General features: G+C 51.4%; 11 protein-coding genes across 11 annotated transcripts; 7 read left to right on the top strand and 4 right to left on the bottom strand.

Moving 5' to 3' along the window:
- Positions 1-473: 473 nt before the first annotated feature.
- GT037_011097 (quinate repressor) lies at positions 474-3,056 on the top strand (the record flags this gene model as incomplete). Its single annotated transcript, XM_038936144.1, has 1 exon — positions 474-3,056. One exon carries the CDS (start codon positions 474-476, stop codon positions 3,054-3,056), a length of 2,583 nt encoding a protein of 860 aa, XP_038781190.1.
- Positions 3,057-3,959: 903 nt separating this feature from the next.
- Positions 3,960-5,800, bottom strand: GT037_011096 (nadh-ubiquinone oxidoreductase 64 kda subunit; the record flags this gene model as incomplete). Its single annotated transcript, XM_038936143.1, has 2 exons — positions 3,960-3,976; positions 4,033-5,800. The coding sequence occupies 2 exons, from the start codon at positions 5,798-5,800 to the stop codon at positions 3,960-3,962; spliced, it is 1,785 nt and encodes a 594-aa protein (XP_038781189.1).
- Positions 5,801-6,834: 1,034 nt separating this feature from the next.
- On the bottom strand, positions 6,835-8,959 carry GT037_011095 (uncharacterized protein; the record flags this gene model as incomplete). The annotated part of the gene is made up of 3 exons (XM_038936142.1): positions 6,835-7,107; positions 7,159-8,778; positions 8,831-8,959. The coding sequence occupies 3 exons, from the start codon at positions 8,957-8,959 to the stop codon at positions 6,835-6,837; spliced, it is 2,022 nt and encodes a 673-aa protein (XP_038781188.1).
- Positions 8,960-9,291: 332 nt separating this feature from the next.
- Positions 9,292-10,196, top strand: GT037_011094 (chorismate mutase; the record flags this gene model as incomplete). The annotated part of the gene is made up of 3 exons (XM_038936141.1): positions 9,292-9,362; positions 9,418-10,069; positions 10,119-10,196. 3 exons carry the CDS (start codon positions 9,292-9,294, stop codon positions 10,194-10,196), a joined length of 801 nt encoding a protein of 266 aa, XP_038781187.1.
- Positions 10,197-13,261: 3,065 nt separating this feature from the next.
- GT037_011093 (major allergen alt a 1 subunit) lies at positions 13,262-13,795 on the top strand (the record flags this gene model as incomplete). The annotated part of the gene is made up of 2 exons (XM_038936140.1): positions 13,262-13,605; positions 13,666-13,795. The coding sequence occupies 2 exons, from the start codon at positions 13,262-13,264 to the stop codon at positions 13,793-13,795; spliced, it is 474 nt and encodes a 157-aa protein (XP_038781186.1).
- Positions 13,796-14,353: 558 nt separating this feature from the next.
- On the top strand, positions 14,354-15,798 carry GT037_011092 (glycosyltransferase family 58 protein; the record flags this gene model as incomplete). Its single annotated transcript, XM_038936139.1, has 4 exons — positions 14,354-14,474; positions 14,535-14,779; positions 14,841-15,119; positions 15,181-15,798. 4 exons carry the CDS (start codon positions 14,354-14,356, stop codon positions 15,796-15,798), a joined length of 1,263 nt encoding a protein of 420 aa, XP_038781185.1.
- A 14-nt stretch (positions 15,799-15,812) lies between these two features.
- On the bottom strand, positions 15,813-16,283 carry GT037_011091 (nucleic acid-binding protein; the record flags this gene model as incomplete). Its single annotated transcript, XM_038936138.1, has 2 exons — positions 15,813-15,912; positions 15,973-16,283. 2 exons carry the CDS (start codon positions 16,281-16,283, stop codon positions 15,813-15,815), a joined length of 411 nt encoding a protein of 136 aa, XP_038781184.1.
- A 687-nt stretch (positions 16,284-16,970) lies between these two features.
- On the top strand, positions 16,971-19,623 carry GT037_011090 (mfs general substrate transporter; the record flags this gene model as incomplete). The annotated part of the gene is made up of 6 exons (XM_038936137.1): positions 16,971-17,343; positions 17,421-17,649; positions 17,698-18,190; positions 18,240-18,558; positions 18,608-18,637; positions 19,013-19,623. The coding sequence occupies 6 exons, from the start codon at positions 16,971-16,973 to the stop codon at positions 19,621-19,623; spliced, it is 2,055 nt and encodes a 684-aa protein (XP_038781183.1).
- Positions 19,624-19,956: 333 nt separating this feature from the next.
- On the top strand, positions 19,957-20,784 carry GT037_011089 (uncharacterized protein; the record flags this gene model as incomplete). Its single annotated transcript, XM_038936136.1, has 1 exon — positions 19,957-20,784. The coding sequence occupies one exon, from the start codon at positions 19,957-19,959 to the stop codon at positions 20,782-20,784; it is 828 nt and encodes a 275-aa protein (XP_038781182.1).
- A 160-nt stretch (positions 20,785-20,944) lies between these two features.
- On the bottom strand, positions 20,945-22,609 carry GT037_011088 (histone acetyltransferase esa1; the record flags this gene model as incomplete). Its single annotated transcript, XM_038936135.1, has 3 exons — positions 20,945-22,345; positions 22,443-22,470; positions 22,527-22,609. 3 exons carry the CDS (start codon positions 22,607-22,609, stop codon positions 20,945-20,947), a joined length of 1,512 nt encoding a protein of 503 aa, XP_038781181.1.
- A 273-nt stretch (positions 22,610-22,882) lies between these two features.
- On the top strand, positions 22,883-23,959 carry GT037_011087 (rna exonuclease 4; the record flags this gene model as incomplete). Its single annotated transcript, XM_038936134.1, has 1 exon — positions 22,883-23,959. The coding sequence occupies one exon, from the start codon at positions 22,883-22,885 to the stop codon at positions 23,957-23,959; it is 1,077 nt and encodes a 358-aa protein (XP_038781180.1).
- Between the last annotated feature and the right edge of the window lie 764 nt (positions 23,960-24,723).

Raw genomic sequence — 24,723 nt, 5'->3', positions numbered from 1 at the left:
TGCGGCATTGATCGCACGCTCTTGATACCCGAAATCGTTTTACCGGTACATCTTGTGTGGCCTGGCGGCGTTTTTCCTGGGGTTGCAAAGACATAGGTCGGACAGCTCTTCTTTCGCGTCGCAAAAAGAGCGAAGCAGCGCCTCATGGAGCCTTGCCAAAGGAGTGGATTGAAGATCGTACGGGCGCTGGGTATCTAGACATCGTTCGTCCGAGTAGCTTACGAAAGAAGCCATCGAGCTTACCGAGTGAGGCAGTGGAGAAGCTGGGGAAGCGTCTGTGCAGGAGGATAAAGTTTTACCCCCGAGGAAAAGCGGGGCGGATCGACATCACGTGATTCGCTAAGACACCTGTCGCTGCCAATTGCAACGCCATGCTGTGCTTCATGCTGTTGACACCTCGAGACAATTTCGGATCGCAAATTCTGTAAGCGATGGCTTCCGTGACGGTTGGTACCAAGCGTTCATTTGCCGCAATGAACACTGAAACCGGAGCGAAGGATGGACGCTCTTCTCTGCCAACACCATCTCCGCCTGCGTCGTCCAAACAGCGAAGTTTACCGAATTCGGCAAGGTCAACACCGGCACCCTCACAGTATGAATGCCGGAGGGTATTTGACTCCAGAGCGTCTATCGTGCTCATTGGGATGCATGGAACAGGCAAAGCAACGTTGGCTATGATGGCTTCAGTAGCCTGTCAGCGAAGGGTCATCGATATGGAGAGTGTCTTCCACTCTGCAACAGGCTTCTCGACCACTGCGTATCGCAAACAATTTGGATCTTCAAACCGTAGTCTCAGGCAAGAAGAAATCTTACGCGACACACTGAAAACTTATAGCAGAGGCGCCATCATCGTCTGCAACGGAGGTTTTCCGTTGGATAGCAGCAGCCAAGCTCTGCTGCACGAATTTTCGGCATCTCACCCAGTCATTCATATTACACGCGACGTGCGTAGTGTACGAGAGTATCTTGACACGGACGAATCGAAAGTTCGAGAGCTGCTTGCTCTTAGCACTCCGGTTTTCCGACGGTGCTCAAACTATGAGTTCTACAACATCTCCGAAACGAATGCAGCCCATCTCTCAGTCGCACCTGCACATCAGCCCTCTGTTCCTGCTTTCTTGACTCTGAAACGAGCCGAGAGAACGTTCTTCAAATTTCTGGCTTTGATACTATCTCCCCAAAACACACACCGGAAGATCAAAAGCGATGCGCCCACGCTAGACCCTGGCCACTTTCCACTCTCCTACGTCGATTTGGAGCTGAGGAATTATACTTGTGCTGTCCAAGTACAGCTATCCGATCTTACGCCGGAGGAAGTCGATATTGAGGAGCTGGAGTTTGGCTGCGATGCATTTGAGATTGTCACCGAGCCAACACAGCTTACGGCGGATCACGCTGAAAACATCAGCAAGAGCATATTCAGAGTCCGGAGGAGTACCGTGACTCCGATTATCTTCCACGTTATGCCGCCTTCAACACGCGCCAGCCATTCCACATCTTCTTATTTGGCGAACTTATGGTATGGTCTACGGATGGCGCCTGAGTTCGCCACTGTTGATCTGACAATGGACGAGGAACTCATTCGAGCGATTGTTGCGTCGAGAGGATCAACAAAGATAATTGGCCATCTGCACGCAGCTATGGATTGGTACGATGTTTTCTGGCTCGAGAAGTACGACACTGCAATGCGCCTAGGTTGTAGCCTTGTACGCTTTACCAGGCCGGCAAACTTTATGGATGACAATGCCGCGATTCAATCATTCCGCAATACCATATACGCCAAGTCACAGAGGATACCCATGATATGCTACAACACTGGACGCGCAGGTCGTCGTTCCGCTTGCTTCAACCAGGTTCTTACTCCTGTAATACCAGAAAAGCTTCGAAAAAGTGCAAACTTCGAGACCAGAGCGCAAGAGAACCCAGAAACTTCGTGGCTTACTGTAACAGAGGCGACGCATATTCTCTACGCGTCTTTCACGTACGATCCTATGGAGTTTTATATTATCGGCGCGGCAGCAGGTTATAGCTTGAGCCCAGCTATGCACAACGCGGCATACCGAGCCTGCGGCATGCCTCATCATTTCGATCGGCTTCAAACTGCGACACTGGACGAGAACATAAGGGAGTTGTTGCGGAAACCGAACTTTGGTGGCACTGCAGTCAGTCAGCCTTTCAAAGTGGATGCTATTGCACTTACTCACTCCCTGAGTCGACATGCCCGAGCGATTGGAGCCATCAACACGCTCCTTCCAATCCGTCATCTTAATAGCGATGGAAGCATACCCGATGCGGATGGTGTTGAGCTCTTCCAAGAACGAAACCAATCTGGGCCTGTCAAAGCACTGTTCGGCGATAATACTGACTGGATAGGCATAAGATCCTGTATACGAAGGGGGCTCTCTCCAGCTAACGCTGTTCGGCCCACTACCACCTCTAGCCTCGTTATTGGGTCAGGAGGAATGGCCCGGGCAGCGATCTATGCCATGCTACAGCTTGGAATCAAGAACATTGTCATCTTCAACCGAACAGTCCCGAATGCACGGAAACTAGTCGACTACTTCTCTCAGCTAGCTGCAAGTCCTTCGGCAGCCAAGCTCTTTCCATCATTCGTCCAAGGATCACAACCCACATTTCGCTTACTCGAATCTAGAACTGAAGCTTGGCCAAGCGATCTCCGCGCCCCCACTGTCATTGTTTCCTGCATACCCACGCACGCCGTTGGCGAAGAGCCATCACCCGATTTCACGCTTCCCCTTCACTGGATGCAGTCACCATCAGGTGGTGTAGTCATTGAGCTCGCTTATCGTACCCTCAACACGCCCTTGACGAAACAAGTTCGTGAAGAAGCATCGGCCTCTTGGATCTGCTTGGACGGCCTTGACCTATTACCTGAGCAAGGATTCGCGCAATTCGAACTTTTCACAGGAAAGAGAGCTCCGCGCAGGATCATGCGGGAAGAGGTATTGAAATGCTGGACCGACGAGCAAGGGCGATCGAACCCTAATATGGTCCGAACACGACTCGAAGCCATGGCAGACGAACAAGAGCCTTGAAAACATGATTCTGGATGTTCTTGAGGTCTTAAGCTTCACACGGACGTAGAATACCATGGAGGTACACATCAGCGCAGGCCAGCCTTTGGTAGTGCTGCGCAAGCTGGCTTCATCTCAACCCAAAGACGATGGGCATATATTGAATGTGGTTGCAAGGACACAAGCCAACGGAAACGATTTGCGGACCCAATTGCACACTCTGCTTCGTTCTGTTCTCTTCCTCGGTTTATGTTGCTACTCCACGGAAGGTGGCTGTCGATGCTCTTCCCCGAGAGTTTCCTAGCTCAGTCGTAGAATGCCTTGATAGTGCTGAACGAGGAATATTCACCTAGTTTCCCCCAAACTGAAGAGCAGCCTTTTGCTGCCATTGCAGTTCACAGATATATAGACGAAATCTGTATTACAGAAAGTGTAGGGAATCAGCCTCCATCATCTCCAACCCCTTCTTTTTGCACCAAGGGACATCTGGATACCTACCTCGGTACAGATTAGCCACAGAACAGACGTCCATGGATGAGGAAAGCAGGATGCGACAGTCATCCTCGGGCTTCTTGTATCTGTTGACGTCATGGTTCGCCCAGCATTCGACGGTGATAGTGAATACTATGAAAACAACGGTGGCTTTTTCAGTAGCCGAATCAGCAGTTACTGTGGCTGCTTCCGCCTCGTGACACTTCAGTTGGTTATGCCGTCAGAACAAGGTAGAAGGAATCAGAGTGAAGTACAGATCACCAAAGCTTTGCATTTGTCATCGGAAAATATAGAATAGAATTCAGAGCAGCATCATGCCGCCCTCTTGAACTTAAAGAATAATAACAGTCTACACAAGAGAAGACAAAGAGGTGCCGGAAAAGGATGTCGGTCTATAAACTCTAAACTTCGCTACAACAAGCCATGCATCGATTAGAAGTTCATCAAGTCTGTTTTGACGTTAGCTTAGTCACATTCAAGGAAAGTGAGCAACGGAATAACATACCTCGTCCAAAAAGTGCTCTCTTAGTCCAGTCCATAGCAAGCAAACACCTCGTCCTGAAGCTCACACTCTGTGCGAAGTACACGCCTCTCCACAGGTAGACGGCCAACAAACCACCGCTCAGGCCATAACCGTTGTAGTCGAAGATAGCTGCATTACCAATGTAGGCCAAGCTACCAAGATGCTTGTACTCGAACGCTTTGTATACTGCATCGTCTAGGTCGCCGTAGTCAACGTTGTTGAGTGCCATGCCAGGGGCTGCCTGAGCAATCTTGTTGAACTTGCGGCCGAGGTATTCACCCTGCTGGTTGGCACGTTGGGCAGTAGCGGGTAGGGATGTGAGCTTCGAGTCAATCTGGAAGAGAAGCTCTCTAAGCTCGCCAAAGTCTAGGGTGCCAGACTTGTCCTTGTCGTACTGTTCAAATAGCTTGTCTAGACGGCGAAGGTGGTTCGCTGCCTGTGGGAAACGCTGCTTGACGCGCTTGGCAATGCCGCGCCAGTCTGAGTACGAAATCTGCAGCTTCTCGGGGTCCTTACCCTTCTCCCAGGCAGTGGTGCGGAGGAAGTTTACGATGTGGTCAGAGACGTTATTTTGGACAGTCGCGCAGTCACCAATAGCGTATACATCGCCGAGGGGTGAACCGTTTAGACGAAGATGAGTATCGGTTTCGAGGGCATGCCTGTTGTTCTGGCCGTCAAGTTTAGCAGCGAGACGCTTGCAAAGGTCTGTCTGTGCAACACCGGTTGACCAAAGACAGAAGCCCATTGGAATCTCCTTGACTACCACCTTGCCGTTTTCATCCTTTTGTGAGAAGAGGATCTTGTCTGACTGGACCTCCTTCACGCGCGAATTTGTGAGAATATCAACAGAGTCGTGTGCGAATCGTTGCTCAGCGTACTGGGACAGCGCCTCTTCGTAGGTGTTTAGGATATGACTGCGGGACTGGATGACGTGGACGGAGATTTCGTTGCGAAGAAGTCTTGGGTAGAGCTTGCAGAGGTCCTCGTTGAGCATGTCGAAGAGCTCAGCCGCGAATTCTACTCCAGTGGGTCCACCACCACAAACCACAAACGACAGGAGCCTTCGCCTCTCTTCGTCAGATGTTGTAGGTAAGCATGCGTGTTCAAGATTCTTTACGACCTGGTTGCGGATGAGTCTAGCATCGCTGATATCCTTGAGGAAGTGGCAGTGCTCAAGACCCTTGACGCCGTGGGAGTTTGAGACAGATCCGACGCCAACAACCAGCTTATCGTAAGGGACGTAGAATCTTTGCTCCTGGCCATGGGCATCGACAGCTGAGCATTCGATGAGCTTCTCGGAGAACTCGACGTCTTCGGCCTTGGCCTTGAGGAAATGCCCGCGCACTCTCCGCACAATTTTTCTGACTGGTTCGACAAGGGATCGCAGCTCCAGTGTACCTACGGTGGCAGACGGCAGCATAGGTGTGAAGAGGAAGGTGTTGGACGGCGAGATGACGACAACGTGGTAGTCATCCTGGTTCAATTGCTTCAGGAGGGCCACGCTGCCCCAGCCCGTACCTAATATGACCAACTTTGGTTTGTGCTTGAGCTTCTTATTCTCAGGACATTCATCGTCGTCGACGAAGTGGTCGGCGATTGGCAGATTCTTTGGTCCTCCTCTCCTCGGGCTGAGTGCGAGTTCTGAGACGGGAATGTCGGTCGCGATGGGGTCTTCGTTGTATGTGTAGGCGTCGTAGACGAAGAAGGCGATGACCAGAACACCGCTAACGGCGACGAAAGAGCCAAGCATTGCTGCTGTTCTGTAGGCATAGCGAGCAAAACGCGATCGCGGAACGTCTAGAGGTTTTGTGGAGGCGGTTCTTATCGCCGTGGTGGTGGGGGTTTGCTTGCTCAACTGTGAGGTTTGTAGGGCAGCGCGTCTCGAAGCAGGGGCTGGACTGCCATTGCTGAAGGAAGCGCGGAGTTGTGCGGGCGTCGCTCGGGGCAATCTTGTGCAGAGAAGTGAGGCTCTAGAAGATGCATTGTATCCGCGTGATAGCGATGCGGCCTGTCGTGGTAGCATTGCGGGAACTCGGAGCTCTCGCGGAGCAGCTGGAAGCGGCAGAGGAAGCTGGGGCGGACAGGAATGGCGGGCAGGATGCGCCTGCGTGAGGTATGCGAGCAATTGACTCAACAATCGCAGAATTAGAGTTGGAATATCATAGGTAGATGGGACAAGCGAATGTACTATACAAGTGTGCCAGGTGCGTTGGAACAGGGTAGGCGTCTAGGGAAGTGCGGAAATGTTAGTCGGCATGTTCAGCGTTACGTCACCATGGTAGATCGGAGCGTCGCAGGCCATCCCTGCATCGTACAACCAAGCTTCCATCGGCCCCAGTAAACGCGTGCTTGTAACGTGCCGCGTCAGAACTGTATTATTTTCTTGACTTCACGACGCTAGTATAGCTTGGAAGGTTGACTGTAATCAAACAACATGTATCCTGCAAACTGCAATCTGAACCGTGTCAATCTTAAACGCCCATATCCTCCTCCACTAAGCATGCATCCCGCCCGGGCAGATTTCACATCTCGTTGAGCTTAGTACGCGAATTGTGGATAAAGTCTGCTACATCAAGACATTGGCTTGAGCGGCCCACATGCGTCACGACTGACGCATGGTAAAAAACATCTTGGTCATTGTGCTATCGGCAGATTGGTTGAATAGTCATGTTCCAATAAGCATTCTGCAAATAGTACAACACTGCCATTTCCATGACTGGCATGTATGCGCACCAGTCATGTTCTTATATACAATTCTCTCAGCTCCTGCTTTCAGTAGCTCTACTAGCACGACCACACACCAACTGTACCATCTCTGCGTCCTTCAACGAGATAGCCATCCTTTATCCTAACATGCTCAATGGTGGGATACTTGGTCTCGTCGCTTTCGTCGGCGCCGGGTCCACAGCTCCAGTGTCTTCCATCCGTTTTATCGTAAACCTTGACTACGTCCTCACCCGCTGCAGACACAATGCGGCGTGAGTCGAACATCATGCTGGTGATGGGGTGGTCGTAAGCATAAGCATCGGCAATGGCGCCGGTTCGGAGATCCCAGATCTGTGCATATCAGTAAACAAGCCTAGATGAAGACGAAAACCATCAACTTACGCGTATACTCCTGTCGGCACTACCGGTTACGAGGTGGACATCGTCGAATTGCAGAGCTGTGACAGGGCCTGTGTGGCCGACGAGACTTCGGTGTACTTGTCCGCTTCGCAGATCCCATAAGCGTACCATACCGTCTGCGGTACCACAGGCCAGTGCGGCATCGAAGACTTGAATAGCGCCTACGAAGTCGGCAGAGGAATCGGCGGAGCGTCCAGTCTGTCGCCATGTGCTCTGAGAGGTGTTTGTAGCGGTTGCTTGAGCTGCCGCCCAAAGGACATCAAGCGTCTGAACGCAGCGTCCCTTGACCAGATCCCACTGTCGTAGTGTCTTGTCAGCTGAGCCAGAAACCAGAGTGTCGCCGCGGAAATGGAGCGCAGTGACTTCATCGACGTGCGATTCGAGGGAGAACAGAGGGCAATCCTGCATGCTGGTCGATGGCGGTGCAGGAGGTGCGTCTTCGGAGTTCTCAAAGGCCAGACCATCATCACTTTCTTCATCGTGCTTGTTTATCCGGTTGTCCATGGGCGCATATTCAGCCTTGCTCAAGTCCCAAAGCTTGATAGAAGCGTCCATTGAGCCAGTTGCAACGATGTTCTCTTCGACCTGGAGGCAGCGCACGGAAGACAAATGACCCTCGAGCATTCCGATGCACCGGCCGGCGCTCAGATCCCATACTCGTACGGTGTCATCCAAAGATGCCGTGACCATCATACCCCATGGCGCGTCAAAGTCCATGGCGGTAATGGAGTCCATGTGCGCGGGTAGCTCCTTGATCTTGGATCCTGATTGCAGATGTTCGTGTAGTACGGGCATGGACATTCTCTTGGAAAGCCTCTTGGCCTTGTTCTTCGTCTTTGGCGATTGCGGTATCTTCTGGTATATCGACTCGGACATGAACTCGCCCTTGCCTTCTGACTGTTCATCGCTTGTTTGCGACTCTGCCGTCTTGGGTGCCAAGGCGGCTTCGTCGTCGAGCTCTTCTTGGAGGTCCTCGATGCGGTTGTCCACGGTGAGGAGATCCTGCTCAAGCTCGCCCTCTTCGAGCTCAAGGCCGGCCAGGCGGTCGAGCACCATCTTGCGCATTGTGTTGAGGTTGGCGATCTTGTTGTCGATTTCGTGTATTTCGGCGACACACATGTGTTTCCGCACGCCCATCATCTCCAACCGGTGGCCCATGGCGTTTCTCTGCTTCCTCAGTTTCTGCATGGAGGGCGGGACGTTGGGGTCGTCTTCGTCTTGGCCGGCGCCGATGAGCCTCTGGCCGCGCGCGTTGTGGCGGCCATGTTTGTTGGCGTGGCTGTCGGGCTTGTCGGGCAGCGAGGCCTCGAAGCCCTGGAAGAGGGAGAACTCGCTGTTGTCCTCGGGGATGTTGGACAGCAGGTCGTTGGGGATGTAGGCCAGTGCTCGCTGCTGGATCTCGGGGACGGAGATTCGCGAGCGCACGATCTCGCGGGGGGTGGTCTGGGCGAAGGAAAAGACGGATCGCTGCATCAGAGGGCGCTTCAGCTCGCGGTGGAGCTCGCCAATGGCGTTCTGGTAGTGCTGGGTGACTCCTTCGGCGCCTATCAAGCTGCCAGCGGTGGCAGTCACTTTTTTGCCAAAAGCTTGCAGATGGCGGGTCTAGCGAGCATTAGCATCACCGTCTGCGAGTTGGAAATTGCGGTGGGGCTACATCGGGGAGGGCGTCTAGATAGCTGCCCTCGTCATTGCTGTCGTCCAAGGCCTGCGAGTACCGGGGCGAGCGCGGGCTGGTGGACCTCCCGCGACCTGGTGATCCATTGCGGGCGGTTGACGAGGCCATGCGAGCAGGCGTGGCGGGTGGGACTCAACGGGCGGCGCAGTGCAAGAAACCGTCTTTATGTCATCATTTGTCTTGGCATTCCAGTCTCAGTGCTGCTCGCGTGCTCAATGGGAGAGGCCAGGAGGCGGTGCGGCGCGTGGTGGTGCTGAGAGGTGGATGGATATGTTCTGGTGGTGGTGGTGGTGGGTGGTGGAGCTCAGCCATCGGCAATGCGCCTGCGTCATGGGCCGAAGAGCAGCGCCGATGGTCGGGTACATGGTCGTTGTACCACCAGCGCCGACCATCATGGCTGCCAACACCATTCACTTTCTGCATCTTGTCGACGGGGAACCATGGACGCGGCCATTGACCTCTCCGACGCCTCCAAGGCGCTGGACCTGGCCAACATCCGCTTCCAGCTCATGTGCGCGCCCTCCCCACCATGCGCGCGTCTGAGTCAAACTGACAGCCAACAACAGTCGTCTCGAGGACACAATCACCTTCCACCTGATTGAGCGCGTCCAGTTCCCGCTGAACAAGACCATCTACCTGCCCGGCGGCGTCGACATTGGCGAGCCCGACACCAGCCTGTTCGACTGGATGCTGCGCGAGCAGGAGCGTCTCCAGTCCCTCGTCCGCCGCTACCAGTCGCCCGACGAGTACCCCTTCTTCCCAACAGTCCTCCAGGAGCCCATCCTCAAGCCCCTCAACTACCCCCAGATCCTCCACCCCAACAATGTCAACGTCAATGCCAAACTCAAAGACTGCTACATCAAGCACATCCTACCCGCAGCATGCGCCCCCACCGACCGCGAGGACAGGGGCGAGTCGCAAGAAAACTACGGATCCTCGGCCACATGCGATGTCATGACCATCCAGTCCTTGTCGCGGAGGATACACTTTGGCAAGTTCGTTGCCGAGGCCAAGTTCCAGCAGGAGACTGAGCGCTTCGTCAAGTTGATCAAGGACCAAGACAGAAAGGGCATCGACGAGGCCATCACAAATGCCGCCGTGGAGAAGAAGGTCCTGGAGAGGTTGAGACTAAAGGCGAAGACATACGGCACAGACCCAGACCTGGGCGCTAATGGTTCGTCCAAGGTAAACGCAGACGCAGTGGTTGGCATGTACAAGGTAAGTTATTCTATTGCATTTTCACCAGGGCATTCTAACAACCTCGCAGGATTGGGTCATTCCTCTGACCAAGGAAGTGGAAGTCGAGTACCTTATGCAACGACTAAAGGGCACGCAATGGGAGTAAACCTCTGATGCAATCAAAACAACATATCCACTGCGCCATATCTTGAAAACTCATCTATGTGATTCGCAGAGGGAGGGGCGGGTCAGGATCGCTTGACCGAAAAACCTCGTCGCAGCTGTGTTCTGGAGGAACGGACACTGTCCTTCGGCTACTTTATGAGATGGTTGTGCAGTTGATTTGGATGAGGTTGTGTATGGCGGCCAGTTCATCGTGTTGTTTAGCCTTTGGAACAACCTTGGAAGCTCGTTCATCGCCACCAACCTGCTTCTTTGTAGTTGTTCTGAAAGTAATATGGAAGTTTCAAAGATCACATGCGCAACATGCCCAATTATCTCTTTCATACAACACAGATGACGATCTTATGAATAGCGCTAGTCGACAGCCAATCCAATACTCAAGTAAACCTCAGTCTCCCACGTTCCCGAGCTTGTTCCACATTTCTATATCGGTTTGTACATCGACTATATCATTGTCCACTGATCCATCAATATCGTTCCATATACTTGCTACCTTTGCTTCTTCGTCAGCATCACTAGATGAACTCGAGAGGCTCTCTCTAGCTACGTTCCACAAAAGTCGCTTCCTGTGTTATCGACTTGAGAATGGTCAAGATCCTTGTCACTGCTCTCGCTATTCTTATCCGAGCATTGGTCCTTGTCGCCATGTTCATCCCTGTTGATTGTAGAATTATCTTCGGCATTATCCTCCCCATTGCCCTACTGAAAGTCAACTCCAGTACTATAGGGGTATTTGCTCTGCAAAAGAATCCACGAGGTCAGAGAGCCAACAATCAAAAGCAAGCTGCGTGGTAAGCGTTCATAGAAGCCCTACTTGTGTGCATTAGATAGCGACAATTACCCGTTTTATAGCTACGACACGGCCTTGAGCAACTAGCTTTGTGTGTACGCACCCACAGTCGTGAGCTCATTAGTGTGATTTGTACGGCGCAGTATGCACGCTACCACTAACATGCTCGGATGAGCGTATTAATTTGACTAGCGAGGCATTGTAGCAGGGTAAGTACCGACTATTGCACGTTTCCATCCTTCGCAGCGTTTTCCGCATCCACTACGCTGCGATCTTGTTAGTGGCTCTATCCTTATTGTGGACGTAGGTAACTCTGCAAACCCATTTACTCCTGGCTGTAGACTTGCATGCTGACAACCGGATCTCATGTCTCGGATTGTGATTAGTGCACATCCTATTCACACGAACAGTGCTCCAAAGTTTCTCGTTTTTAGGACAGAAAATTCAACCCTCTTACCCGTTCTTGTTGGCTCCTGCTCTTGCATCTCACTATGACCAATACGTTGACTGCCGTCGTCTCATCAACACTTCCGTATGCGTCCAGCACCTTCGCACTCCCAGCCGTCCTGAAGTAGTTCAAGCTAGGCAAAGCCGAGATGTCCTACGATGAATCCCCACATCTTGTCACCCCATACTTCCGGCTGTTCCTGAAGATTCGAAGACCAATCCGCAGTGTCGAAGTCGAGACCCCCACCGTTGATAGGTCATGGACGACCATTCCGATGGCTCCACTCAAATATTGCCAGCGTCGACAATACGATGTCACGTCCAATGTCATTGCTAACTAGGTACCAGTGCAGAGACATCGATCCGTCAGGCTCCGATTGAATTAGCAAACCATTCAGTCAGGTTCCGAGGAAATGACGGGTGCCGTCAATTCGCAAATATAATAACGAGATCTTCGTGAATGACCGAAAGTGACCGTACAATGTTTGTGCTCGGCCTCAGATCATCACTCCGTGTATCTGGAACTTCTTCGTGCACGGTAGGCAAAACCATTGAGCGTCTGTTGCCACTCATGTATTTCCCCAGGCTAGATGGGCCTCTTCGTAGCGTAGGACGCATGGTATTCGTTCTCGTTCAAGGCTGAGCCTTCGATCGCGGGTCCAGAAATAGCAAAAATAGCGTACCGCCGGAACAACTCCGATCGGGCATCAGTGGTGATGGTGTCGATGGCAGTCTCCGCTCTCTAAGCGTAGACCCTTGAACACGAGCCTTCAGGTGATCGGCAGCCACACCCGTCACAACCGTCTATGATGCAATGTACTCACGGCTCAAAGTTCCATCATCTCGGTTCATTTCCAAGCGACATCGTATTTTGATCCTTCGTCCAAGAAAGATCTTCATGCTAACTATTCAGGCTCCATGGAAAGAACCAGATTACTGATCGTACTCGGGCCACCCAGACGGCGGGCGATGAGGCCGCTCGAAGTTGATGAACGGACCGACAGGAACTCTAGGAAATTGAAGTCATGATTGACATTACCATATTTCCTAGAATTCACAGCACTCAGACTCTACATCTCAGCACGGCTAACCTCTTTGCCGCGTTCCGAGTGTGCCGATAAGCTACAGTTGTTCTTACCCCAGCATCGGAGTCTGTACCGCAACAATACGAATCTAAAAGATGCAGTCGCCTCTCACCATCGTATCCATCGTAACAGCAACTAGAATACCTGTAGCCTAGGACGTCACGTCGCTAGCATCCCGAAGCGAGTTCTTGTGCAGCCGATCGGCCAGCGCACGATGCTACTGCGCAGACCCTATTCATCCTACTAAACGTCACATCTCGTATATTTGGCACGGTTCTAGCGCCGCTAGGTTTACCAGCTATCTGGATAGGACGTATTGTCGCCTCATCCGGTCACCCCGGATGCCGCTAATAGCTCATGACACCGTTAACAAGGGTTCTGAGGCTCCAAAAATGGGGCAGTAGTGTCTTTCCGGCGCTGTCGGCATGGGCCGATGCTCGTGTTTCCAGAAAGGTTTTCATGGTGTACCCCTCTGGTGTGTTCTTGTGGGCATGGCCAAGCGGGACGCTTGATGCCTATCCCCTCGTATTGAACCTTGGAAGAGGACGGGCATGATGATCGTGGTAGCAGTGGCATACCCCAGATACGAGATGCGATGATATATAATGCCAGGCAAGTGTCCTGTCTTAAACTCATCATCCAACAACAGTGTTCACATCCAACAGCAACTACTCAACTACCAACACTCTATTCTTCAACCTCAACCCTCAAATCAACTTCATCAAAATGCAGTTCACCACCATCGCCTCTCTCTTCGCCGCCGCTGGCCTTGCCGCCGCTGCTCCTCTTGAGTCTCGCCAGGATACCGCATCCTGCCCTGTCACTACCGAGGGTGACTACGTCTGGAAGATCTCCGAGTTCTACGGACGCAAGCCGGAGGGAACTTACTACAACAGCCTCGGCTTCAACATCAAGGCTACCAACGGAGGAACACTCGACTTCACATGCTCTCACTCAGCCGACAAGCTTGAGGACCACACTTGGTACTCTTGCGGCGAGAACAGCTTCATGGACTTCTCTTTCGACAGCGACCGCAGCGGTCTGCTCCTGAGGCAGAAAGTTAGCGACGAGTAAGTTACCCTTGTACCTTCGATTACTTCGCAGATTTAGATATACTAACATATTCCCAGCATCACCTACGTCGCTACCGCCACTCTTCCCAACTACTGCCGCGCAGGCGGTAACGGCCCTAAGGACTTTGTCTGCCAGGGTGTTGCCGACGCCTACATCACCCTCGTCACTCTCCCCAAGAGCTCTTAAGCGATATTTGGTCGAGCATATAAGAAGCATCAATTTCTCTTACTGTAAAATTTTTTAGCGCATTCAAGATAGACATTCCTTATTCTAGACTTAATTTAACCATTTATCTGGTCATTCAAAGTGTTCGGTCAGTGTTGAAGGTACTAAAGCGGTGATGTACGGCTTATCGACTACGAGTAGAATGGATGAATCACACACAACAATTACATTACATCCTAAAGTAAGCAAACAGATTTTGAGTTCGACTAAACATAAAAAGATCATCGTAACAAGAACGGAGAAATCCTTGACAGCCAAAATCTCGCGCTTACCCTTATAAGCATAAAACAGATGCATGCGCATCGCTGTCTGACACTAAAATAACACATCCACTTCACATCAAACTACTATTTACATACGCCTCGCACGAGGAAATCGATGCCTGAAACACACGTCGCGCGAAACCATCATCCTTGAAACTTCAAACCTCCTTCCCACGTGACACGCGACGCGAACTATAACACCATCGTCAACCCGCGAACTTGCCATCCTCAAAACCGCGTACAACAACAGCCCGCCATGTCACTACTCGCCCGCGCGAAAGACCTAGTCTACAATCCGGATCACACAAGATGGATGACACCTCTCTTGCTCATTGCAGACGCGGCGCTTTCAGGCGTGATAATCGAGAAGATACCATGTTCGTGCTCTCCTGTCTTACTTATAAACCACCACGTGTCCTAACGAGGATATTTTTCAGATACAGAGATAGACTGGACGACATATATGCAGCAGATATCTATCTATTTGAAAGGCGAGCGCGATTACAAGAACATTTCGGGCTCAACAGGTCCGCTTGTGTACCCTGGTGCGCACGTATGGATCTACAAGCATCTGTACAAGTGGACAGATGAAGGGCGAGATATAGGCCTTGCGCAGTACATCTTCGCAGGAGTGTATCTACTTACGCTCGGTGTGGTTTTCCAATGTTACAGGAAGGCTAGGGTAAGTACTTTTCTGTTCTGATTATTGTTTGTCGAGGCTGTAGATGCTAATGTCTTGATAGGTCCCACCTTACGTCTTCCCGCTGCTGATTCTATCAAAGCGTATGCATAGCATTTTCATGCTGCGATGCTTCAACGATTGTTTCGCTGTACTGTTCTTTTGGTTGGCTGTCTACTGTTACCAACGCAACCAATGGCATCTGGGAAGCGCGCTGTATAGCACGGGCCTGAATGTCAAGATGAGCTTGTTGTTGCCATTGCCGGCGATGGGCATCTTGATGGTGATGAAGTTGGGCGGAAGAGAAGCATTAACGCAGGCTATGATCATTGGGCAGATGTCGGTACGTATATCTTCAAATTTCCATACCTATCACTTCTCAATTGGTATTGATCAATTTGTAGGTCCTATTTGGGTATCCTTTCAGAAAGCGCGCACCCAGTTACTTTGCTCGCGCTTTCGAACTCAGCCGTGCCTTCCTCTACAAGTGGACCGTGAACTGGCGCTTCGTCCCAGAATCAACATTCCTCTCCCGGCCTTTCGCCATGGGCCTACTCGCTCTCCATGTTGGCCTCCTTGTCTGGTATGCGCGAACCCGCTGGATCAAGCCTTCGAAGCGCAATGTCCGCGAGTTCCTCAAACTTTGTATTCCAGCCATTGAGCCACGCGATCAAGATACCATGTCTAGCAAGATTACGCCCGACTTCATCATGACGACAATGCTGACCGCGATGACGATTGGATTACTCTGCGCAAGGAGTCTGCACTACCAGTTCTACTCTTACATTGCATGGAGCACGCCTTTCTTGCTGTGGAAAGCAGGTTTCAATCCGGCCGTGGTATATGCATTATGGGGCGCGCAAGAGTGGGCGTGGAATGTGTACCCAAGTACATCGGCTAGTTCGGCGACGGTTGTGGGCGTTCTGGCGATTACGGTCGCAGGCGTATGGTGGGGAACGAGGAAAGAGTACGAGGGCGTGACGAAGGGTATAATCGAGGAGGATCATGAGCACGCCGAGTGAGTGCAATCGCAGGCTCAGTCTGCGTCTGAGTCAGAGGGCGGCATCTTTCCGACGGTTGATTCTTCTTCGTCGCTATCCTCGACATAGGTGGACTTCTTTACGAACTCCTTGGGCCTGTATATCATGCTATTAGCGCTCTATACACATGTCACATGATATCCGGTTGCAACATACCAGTACGCCATCTTCCTCCAGGCCTTTTCGTCGCGAACCACATTGACAATCTCTCCATCCAGCTTGTTCTCCCGATCTGCCAGTGCAGAAGTGTCTACAACCACATAGCTACCCCTCTTGATCCATACTGTCGATCTGAACCTCGCTTCCAGCTCTGCAAGTACAGGCTTGCCATCTGGTAGCTCGGCGGCATAAATGTTCTTCCCTTCAGCTTTGGTAATGCGCGCGATGACGTGGTTTGGCGACAGCGCGTCAGGCGGTGTGATGGTGCTGTCTATGGTGGCGAGCACGTTGCGCTTTGGACGGGCCATGTTGAAGCAGAGCTTGGATAAGCACGGTGAGGGGTGATTGCTGAGTGCGATGGTGGTGGTGCAGCAGTGGAGGGGTGCTTGGGAAATTTCCAAGTAGGAAAGGTTCGCCGCGCTCGCGGGGAAGTTTTCACCGCTCCGACCTCCAAAAGTTCGCACTTTGGCGACCGACTAGGCAAAGCGGCTTTCCATCCTCAATTCTAGACTCAGTCCTTCTCCCACTGTCGGATCCGTTACCATCTTGGAACAGCTGGTTGCAGTCGTAGACGCGTCTGTTTCGCTGCACAACGTTTCACGAGCTTCGTGATCGACTCGGTGACCGTTCACGATCTCCACACGGCTGCAGCGCGACCACACGATAAGTACTCCGTCGCCTGTGATAGGCTTCAAGTCGGAGCCGGTGGTTCTTTATCAGGTATGATATGGTAATTATGCGCTTTACAATTTATCAGCGATTGCGCCCTCAGCCCTTTGATTTGGCTAGTCGCTTTCGTTGAGCACTTCGTGGACTACCGCTTAAGGGCACAAAGTTTTCATACAATCAGTGCTCGGTAGACCTTCTCGTTTATGACTCTACCTTTTCGAAAATCTTCAACACGCTTTACAGCCTGAACTCTACAATTGAAAAGCAATTATTTTCAAGTCGCACAGCCCGATATCCTCTCCCCGCAGATCGAGGGTATCGACAACATGTCTGCATTCCATAAGTTCTTCGATATACAACCCGCGTCGAACATTACCAACCCGGAACCAACATATCAAAAGAGCAAAAGCAAAGCACCTCAAACACTTGGTGATGTAGGTGTATTGCCGGATGTTGAACTCACGGATTTTGCTTCTCGCAACACAGACAATGGTCGCCAGGCTTCAGTCTCGGAGTCTGATATGCCAAAGGGTGCGCAAACCCCCAAGACTCCCAATGAGCTTGAGATGAGTCGCCCGGCTACACCGACTCGAGAAGATGCGGTTGGCAGGGAGAGGATGTGGAACGCTGACCCCATGACCAAATGGAGGATCTTGTGCTGCTGCATGATCTATTTCTCAAATGGAATAAACGATTCAGGTATGGAAGACTGCGAATCTGAACTTACACACCATTTTCATGGTACCAAGTGTGGACAAACACTGACTGTTGACCAGTTGTTGGCGCTTTGATCCCATACATGGAGTCGTACTACCACATCTCATACTCGATCATGTCTCTGGTCTTTGTCGGCAATGCCATCGGTTTTATCTCTGCTGCCTTTTTCACCAATTCAATTTTGGGAAAGTTCGGAAGAGCAAAGACGTTGATATTTGCAGAGTTGATACAACTATCTGCATATATTATCCTTGTGTGCACGCCTCCTTATCCTCTCGTCATCGTATCGTAAGTCTGCGGTCCAAGATGTCAAAAACGCACTGCTAATATCACTAGCTTTTTCTTATTAGGATTTGGTGCCGCTATCAACCTAGCGCTCAACAACGTGTACTGCGCGAATACGCATCCACCCAGTGTCATTCTTGGCCTGGCGCATGGTAGTTATGGCGTCGGAGGAATAATAGCACCTATCATCGGGACAGCGATTGTTTCGCAAGGAATCCTGTGGTCACGCTTCTACTTCATATGCGTCGGGCTGCGACTTTGCTGCATCGCCTTCGCCGCATGGTCCTTCTGGTCATACAGGGAAGACTCTGAGGAGACCCTCTTGGAAGCCACGACCAGCAGGCAAACTTCCGCAGAGAATGCCGCGTCAAAGCTGAAGAACCTAAAGCTCGCCTTGAAGAACAAGGTGACCATATTCGGGGCACTGTTCATTTTCGCATACCAAGGAGCCGAAGTGAGCATCTCAGGCTGGTTCATCTCGTACCTCATAAACTACCGTAATGGAGACCCTGCGAAGGTTGGATACGTCACAGCAGGCTTCTGGGTATGTAGAGCGTCTTTATGCTGCAATAGACATGCTAATTCTCCAATAGGCTGGAATCACTCTTGGCCGTTTTGTACTCACTCATGCTGCACCCAAAATAGGCGAGAAGAAATTCGTCGTCATTCTCACAATTGGAACAGTAGGCCTTCAGCTTCTGGCATGGTTGACGCCGAACTTGATTGGAAATGCGGTCGCTGTATGCTTGCTGGGTTTGTTGTTGGGCCCTGTCTACCCTTGTGCGCAGACCATCTTTTCGCGTCTCATGCCTCGTCATGTTCAAACAACTGCAATCGGCTTCATAGGCGGTGCAGGAAGCTCAGGCGGTGCAGTCGCTCCATTCACAACTGGTGTCCTCGCACAAGCCTCTGGTAAGTTACCACTTTCCAAGACGCAAACATCGACTAACTGATCCCGCAGGTACTTGGGTGCTTCACCCTGTTGCAATTGGTATGTATGCCGTCATGATGGTTTGTTGGTTCGCATTGCCCAAGGTGCGCAAGCGGACTGAGTAGAGTTACCGATCTTGCGACAATGTCGGGGTCAGTGGACACCGCAACCGAAGTGTTCGTCTGATGCGAGAAACGCCATGACATCATCTCGATAACCGCATTCCTTACGGGGTCCACGGAACGCGTTGCTTGTGCACCGACAAAACGACCACATCAGCGCCTCTGGTATATATGAAGACAGCGTCACTTTTCTTGAGTCCTTCTTAACTCCTTTGGTGATTGTTACCATATCCCCCAAAAAATCCCCCAATTTCACACTAGCCCAACAACATGTCAGCAACACAAACCGTACAAATCATAAGCATATCCACAGCGCTGCTAGCGTCGGGTGGCATCGCAGCATTGTCCCTTTTCGACATACCCATGATGCAATCACAACCGGCATCTCGCTCTCTTCCCATGATACGCTGGCTTTTCTCACGGGGCTCTCACACCTTCCCAACCGCGGCAATTACTTCAGCCTCCGGCTTCGTCTATCTCGCTTACAGCGCCCTCCCCACTTCATCTCTCAACTCCACATCGTCATTGCTCCAGCATGCTGTGAAGGGAAAGCCAGGTCTCTACCTTGTAGCCGCAGTACTTTCCTTCAGCATCGCACCAATCACCAGTTTTATGATACCAACCAACTTTGCCCTTATCAAGAAGAATGAGGAACTGGGCGGGAGCCGAAGTGCAGCATCTGCTGAGTATCGAGAGAAAGCTGGATTGAAGGGGCGAAGCGCTGATGAATCTGTCGATAGCAAGGATGACGTGAGTCAATGGAAAGACTTGAGCGTACCACAAGAGAAGACCGAGAAGAACAGTAGCGAAGCGGAAGATAAAGAAGTGAGCGAGCTGTTGGACAAGTTTGGTAAGCTAAATATGTTCCGGGCGCTGGCTATTGGGTTGGGTGGTATTGCGGGGTTGATGGCTGCGTTGGCGTAGGACTACTACAAAAGCTTGGTCGTCTGTTCTTAGATTGAGAGTAATCAGTAATCACGCCAAGCACTTCGAGATGCCGGAAGTGTCCGCCCTGCGCCTTATCCCACGAATCACGTTACATGTCTCTTCTAATCACGACATCAGTTGTACAGCTGACGTGAGATAGCCTACTGCCACTCCTGTAGGGAAGTCAAAGCAGCCAGGGTGATTGTGTAGCGGAGTAGGAGTTTCAGCTTGCTTCCGGCTCATCTTCTAATCCAGTAGTCGTATATAACCTCACTCCGTGCCCATGTCATACCCTGATCAAGTCGATTGCTACCACTCGTACCACACAATATGCATCACATCTTTCTACTCCCAGAATTGCTCATGGAGATCATCTCCTTCCTGCCACCCGCAGACCTTCGTACCTGCGCCTCAGTCTCGAGACACTGGAAAGAAACACTCCGGCTCAACCTCCATCCTCGCAACTTTCCTCTACCTAACACTATGTATAATAATCCCAGTACTCCAAGACCACATATACTCAAGAAGTTACCTCAATCCATCTCATCTCTTGCCCGAGATATCGTCCATCGAACAACACTGTGGCAGAATGCAGGGGTCGTTTTAGATATCTCAGACGATTACTACTTCTGGCACGATGGCGCTTACAGTAACCTTCTCTCTGCATTGAGCCAATACTTGCATCCTTGGCTGGGAAAGCATGTATGTGAGTTTGTTGGTGGTTTGGAAGAGATAGCGAGGGGAGACATGGGAATTTGTGTCAGGACGAAGTTGGGTGCTGAAGAGTTGGATGAGTGGTTTAGGGAGGGTGAAAGGGAAGTGAGCAGGGAGAGGAGTGTGATAGATGCGTACTTGTCAAAGCCTGTAACACGGAGTGTAGAGATTTATTGTGTGGAAGGGGCGGCGTGGGATCAAGAGTACGTCAATGTACTACAAAGAGGAGCAAGGAGACAATGGCAGCAGCGCTGTGTAAAGATCGAACGGAGAAACGGGATTCGATTAGGAGATGTGGTCGATGAGTTGAGGGGCATGTTGAAACCTAATGAGGCGGTGACGGAGTTTGGGGGGGATGTGCAAAAAGAGGTGCTGCTGGAATGGAGATTCGATGATGCAGCAATCAGAATGATGTGTTTTGAGTGGTTGGACAGCACAGGATAAGGGCCGTACTACCAGGGAAGAACGAAATGCTGTGAGAAAGCGCTGGACGCTCTAAAGTAATGTCAATAAGAGTCTGGGTATACTATGAAGCATTAAACTATCAACGCCACGCGCCAAACCAATGATTACGAGATCAAAAGAAGTGAAAGGATCAAAAGTTTTACCAATTCCATGTCCGACTTGCTGCAGAGAACACGGGTGGCTTCCAGATCAGGCGATCGGGATCGATGCTCCTCTTGCCTTTCAGCTTTTCCTTTGCCTTTTGTCTCTCCCGCTGCGCAATAACTGCATCTGTAAGGACGACGACATGCTGATTCTTGCTATATCGCAGCATGTTCAGATTCTGCAGGGTGTGTAGAACATCATTCGTGGTCATTGCGGTCGCAGCACCCAGATCTTCGATATTTGCTTCTGTACGGCCAGGCTCCATGAGTATGTCGACAAGAATCTCCTGCCAGTAGGCACGATATCCCAAAAGACCCAAATCAGACAAAGGCTTTTCTGGAGACCCGAGCTTGTTTTCACGCTTGGAAAGGAGATAAGAAAAGTCGATGAGCAGTTTACCAAAACCTTTCCGTTGGTATTGAGGGAGCGTGAGGATACAGGCTACGTTGTAGCCCTCTGCGGATTCCTTTTCTTTGGAGAAGTAGCCTACGAAGTGGCAGCCGTGTTCGTCGCGAGTGCACATGCAGTAGAACAAGAAAGGGTCAACATCGTAGTAGAGCGTCTTATGATCCAAAAAGAGTTTTGAAAGCAGACAAAGATTACGACACCATGTTCGTTGCCGCCTCCCGTCGATCTCGAAGAAGGATACGTAGTCATCTCGGTATATTTCGTTGCCAGGGGGGTGGAGGAGGTGGCACTTTGAGCGGTGGCGCTCGAACTGCGTAACTTCGCCGTAGTAAGAGAGACAGAATTCGCAGATGTAGACTACATCTGAATCCACAAAGTCGACTGGGTAGGGTGAAAAGTACCAAGGCTCGACCTCGAACTTACCCATCTGAATCTTCTCCAAGTTACGCACTCGCGAGATTTCGGTCTGGTTCTGCGTCATGGATCCTGATGTACGAAGCTTTTCGATTTCGTCTTCTCGCGAGTAATCCTGGGGTGGCATGGCCTTTGCTGCTGCAGCGGCATCCTGCACGTCGACGAGGTCCATCTCCTCGTCCTCGGGTTTTGGCGTGCCATCGGTAACTTCGCTTGTCACTATCAACTCTTGATTTTCTTTTCCACTTGCTTTAGAAGGCCTTGGTGCTTTGCCTGGCAAGTTGCTAGACGTCGACTCTGGGGTGCCAGAGATCTCGCGGTCAAGTTTGCTGCGTGATCGCTTGAGATTCTTCTGATCAGACTTTGAAGGTGCTTTGTCAGTCTTGACGGCAGTACCCTTCTTCTTGTCGGCTTTTTCAGGCGCAGGCCACTCCACTTCTCTCGAAAGATCTATCCGTTCGGCTTCGATCCATTCATCCAAACGTTTGTTGAATTCCTCATAATGAACATAAAACTTGGGCCTGCCCTGCCGTGTTTGGATGGACAATATTTCAGCTTTGCGCTTCTCGCCGTCCTGTGGGGTGTTAGTTGGGATTTTAGAAGACTTGGTGTTTTCATCCTGGTGATGGATGCTGCTGGGGCTCGCGTCGCGCATCACGCTATTCACGTACCTTCTCAACCCACGCCTTGACGCCAGTCCTGCACGCAATACATCAGCATACGTGTTCAGATTTTGCGCATGGTGTCGCACTCACCTGAGCTGTGCAAGAGTGGCAAAGCCAGTTTCTACCGGCGCCGGCGTGCCGGAAGGCTCATGCGAGTTCTCTCGAGGCGCCATGGTGATGCGCTGCGTGTTCCTCGACTGTTGCAGTTGTTGGGTCACGTTGTGAAGTTTGATGTCGCGATGATGTTGGGGGTGCTGTCCTGTGTCGCGATGTTGCCGCCTGCCGATCGGGCCTTTGCGTCGCGTCGAGCCGACATGTGGAATGTGCTAGCGCGCGTTTGAACTTTTGCTCGCGGGGACTGAGCGGAGAAAGTCAAACGGCCAACATTCTCGACAACCACTGACGGGACGACCCTCACACCGCTATGCCGCGCAGCTAACGACAAAATGGCTCCAATCGATCTCGGCACTCTGTCCAGCAACTGGAAGATACTGCAGCAGCGCCTGAAGCCTTCAACGCCGGCAACACCTCCGAAGAACAAGAAGTCGGAAGAAGAGAAGCCGTCTTCACTCAAGCGCAAGCGACCACAGCACGTCAATGGAAAGCACGGAGATGAAGCAGCAAAGTCTGTAAACGGCTCACAGAAGAACACACCACGCAAACCCCTGCCCTCGAGAAAGCGACAGAAGATGGAAGAGCCTACGTCTGTGGGCGCTTCAGTCAAGCAGCATGACACCAAATCGCTTTCTAAGAGCGTCTCGATGCCCTCTCTCAAGAAGACGCCTCTTCTGAGCGACCCGCAAGACGCTGCAGCTGCTGTGTCAATTCTCGAACCACATCCCGACTTTCCCGATGTAGAGAATGAGGGCGTGTCAGAAGTAGCACTACCCGGCAAATACGTCGCGTTAGATTGCGAGATGGTGGGAGTAGGACCAGAGCCCAACCGCGACTCTGCGCTGGCGAGGGTGTCTCTGGTCAACTTTCACGGTCACCAGGTCTACGATTCCTACGTCCAGGTACCACGGCAGATCGAAATCACCGACTATCGAACACATGTCTCTGGTATCGAGCCCAGGCATCTTCGCAAGGACGTCGCGCGACCCTTCGACGAAGTACGAAACGACCTCAAGATCCTTCTCACCGGGCGCATCCTTGTTGGTCACGCAGTGAAGAATGACCTCGACGTGCTCATCTTGAAGCATGACAAGCGCTTCATTCGCGATACATCCAAGTTCTCAAAGTTCAGAGAATTGGCTACCATACCAGGGCGCACACCAGGTTTGAAGCTATTGGCAGAGAAGCTGTTGGGCGTGGAGATTCAAGTCGGCGCGCATAGCTCGGTCGAAGACGCCCGTGCTACTATGGCGCTCTTCAGGTTGGAGAAGGACAGCTTCGAGCTTGAGGTACGGCAGAAGTATGGTAATATCCGCCTCGACGCAATTGGACCAGAAGTCGACGTCGGTGGTAGTGAAGATACCAAAAAGAAGAGCCGGAACAGGAAGAAGAAAAAGAAGAGGAATTAAAGGGCAGGGAGATGTAGTCTCGCCATTGTTGTTGTTGTTTCTGATTTTGCTGCATTTGCATGGAGTCTTGCATGGTACGGATACCCTGAAAAGTCTACGTGTACATGATTACTGTTGGATTCTGTATTGTTGGTAGCAGTAGCTTTTACAAGCTCTGCCCAAGGTTGTCTTTAGCCGGGAATGGATCAGATATTTCCACCACCTGTATTGAACAGAGGCCTTTTTCTGACGTGAAATCTTCCGTCCATTTCTGAAGGAATGACCACCCAAGCCGTAGATTAGTACGAAGCCAAATGCGATTCTGACGATATAGCATCAACTTGAGGTATCGCGAGGTGGGGCGTCATGCACATGGCTGACCTGCCAACACCACCTAGGTATCAACTCCCCAGATATTCGTCCGCTACCAATCATCGTCACGTCCAGCCGAAACCCACTCCGCTTAACGGGTGCTTTCCGAAACTTCTAGACATGATCAAAATTGCACAATTTGCACTCGTCCGACACAGCAAGCTCGACGACACATACCCGGAGCTTAGCGGAGATAACATCTACCATGATCAAAGCTCTCCACATCAAACGTGCAAGATGTTACCCCTCCGCTTAACGCCATCCGACAGCGATCGGCCCCGAAAACCTTCGGTAGCTTCCAACCTGGACGTAATAGAGGAAGGAAGCGACCATGGACCCTGAGGTACTCTAGCCTAATACGTCATGCCCATGTAGAGCTCCATTGATATAAGAAGAGGTTTCGTCCTACACTA

Source organism: Alternaria burnsii (genome assembly GCF_013036055.1).
Source record: "Alternaria burnsii strain CBS107.38 chromosome Unknown 712, whole genome shotgun sequence".
NCBI lineage: Eukaryota > Fungi > Ascomycota > Dothideomycetes > Pleosporales > Pleosporaceae > Alternaria > Alternaria burnsii.
The sequence above is the reverse complement of the archived record's forward strand: the minus strand, read 5'-3'. Positions and strand labels throughout refer to the sequence as shown.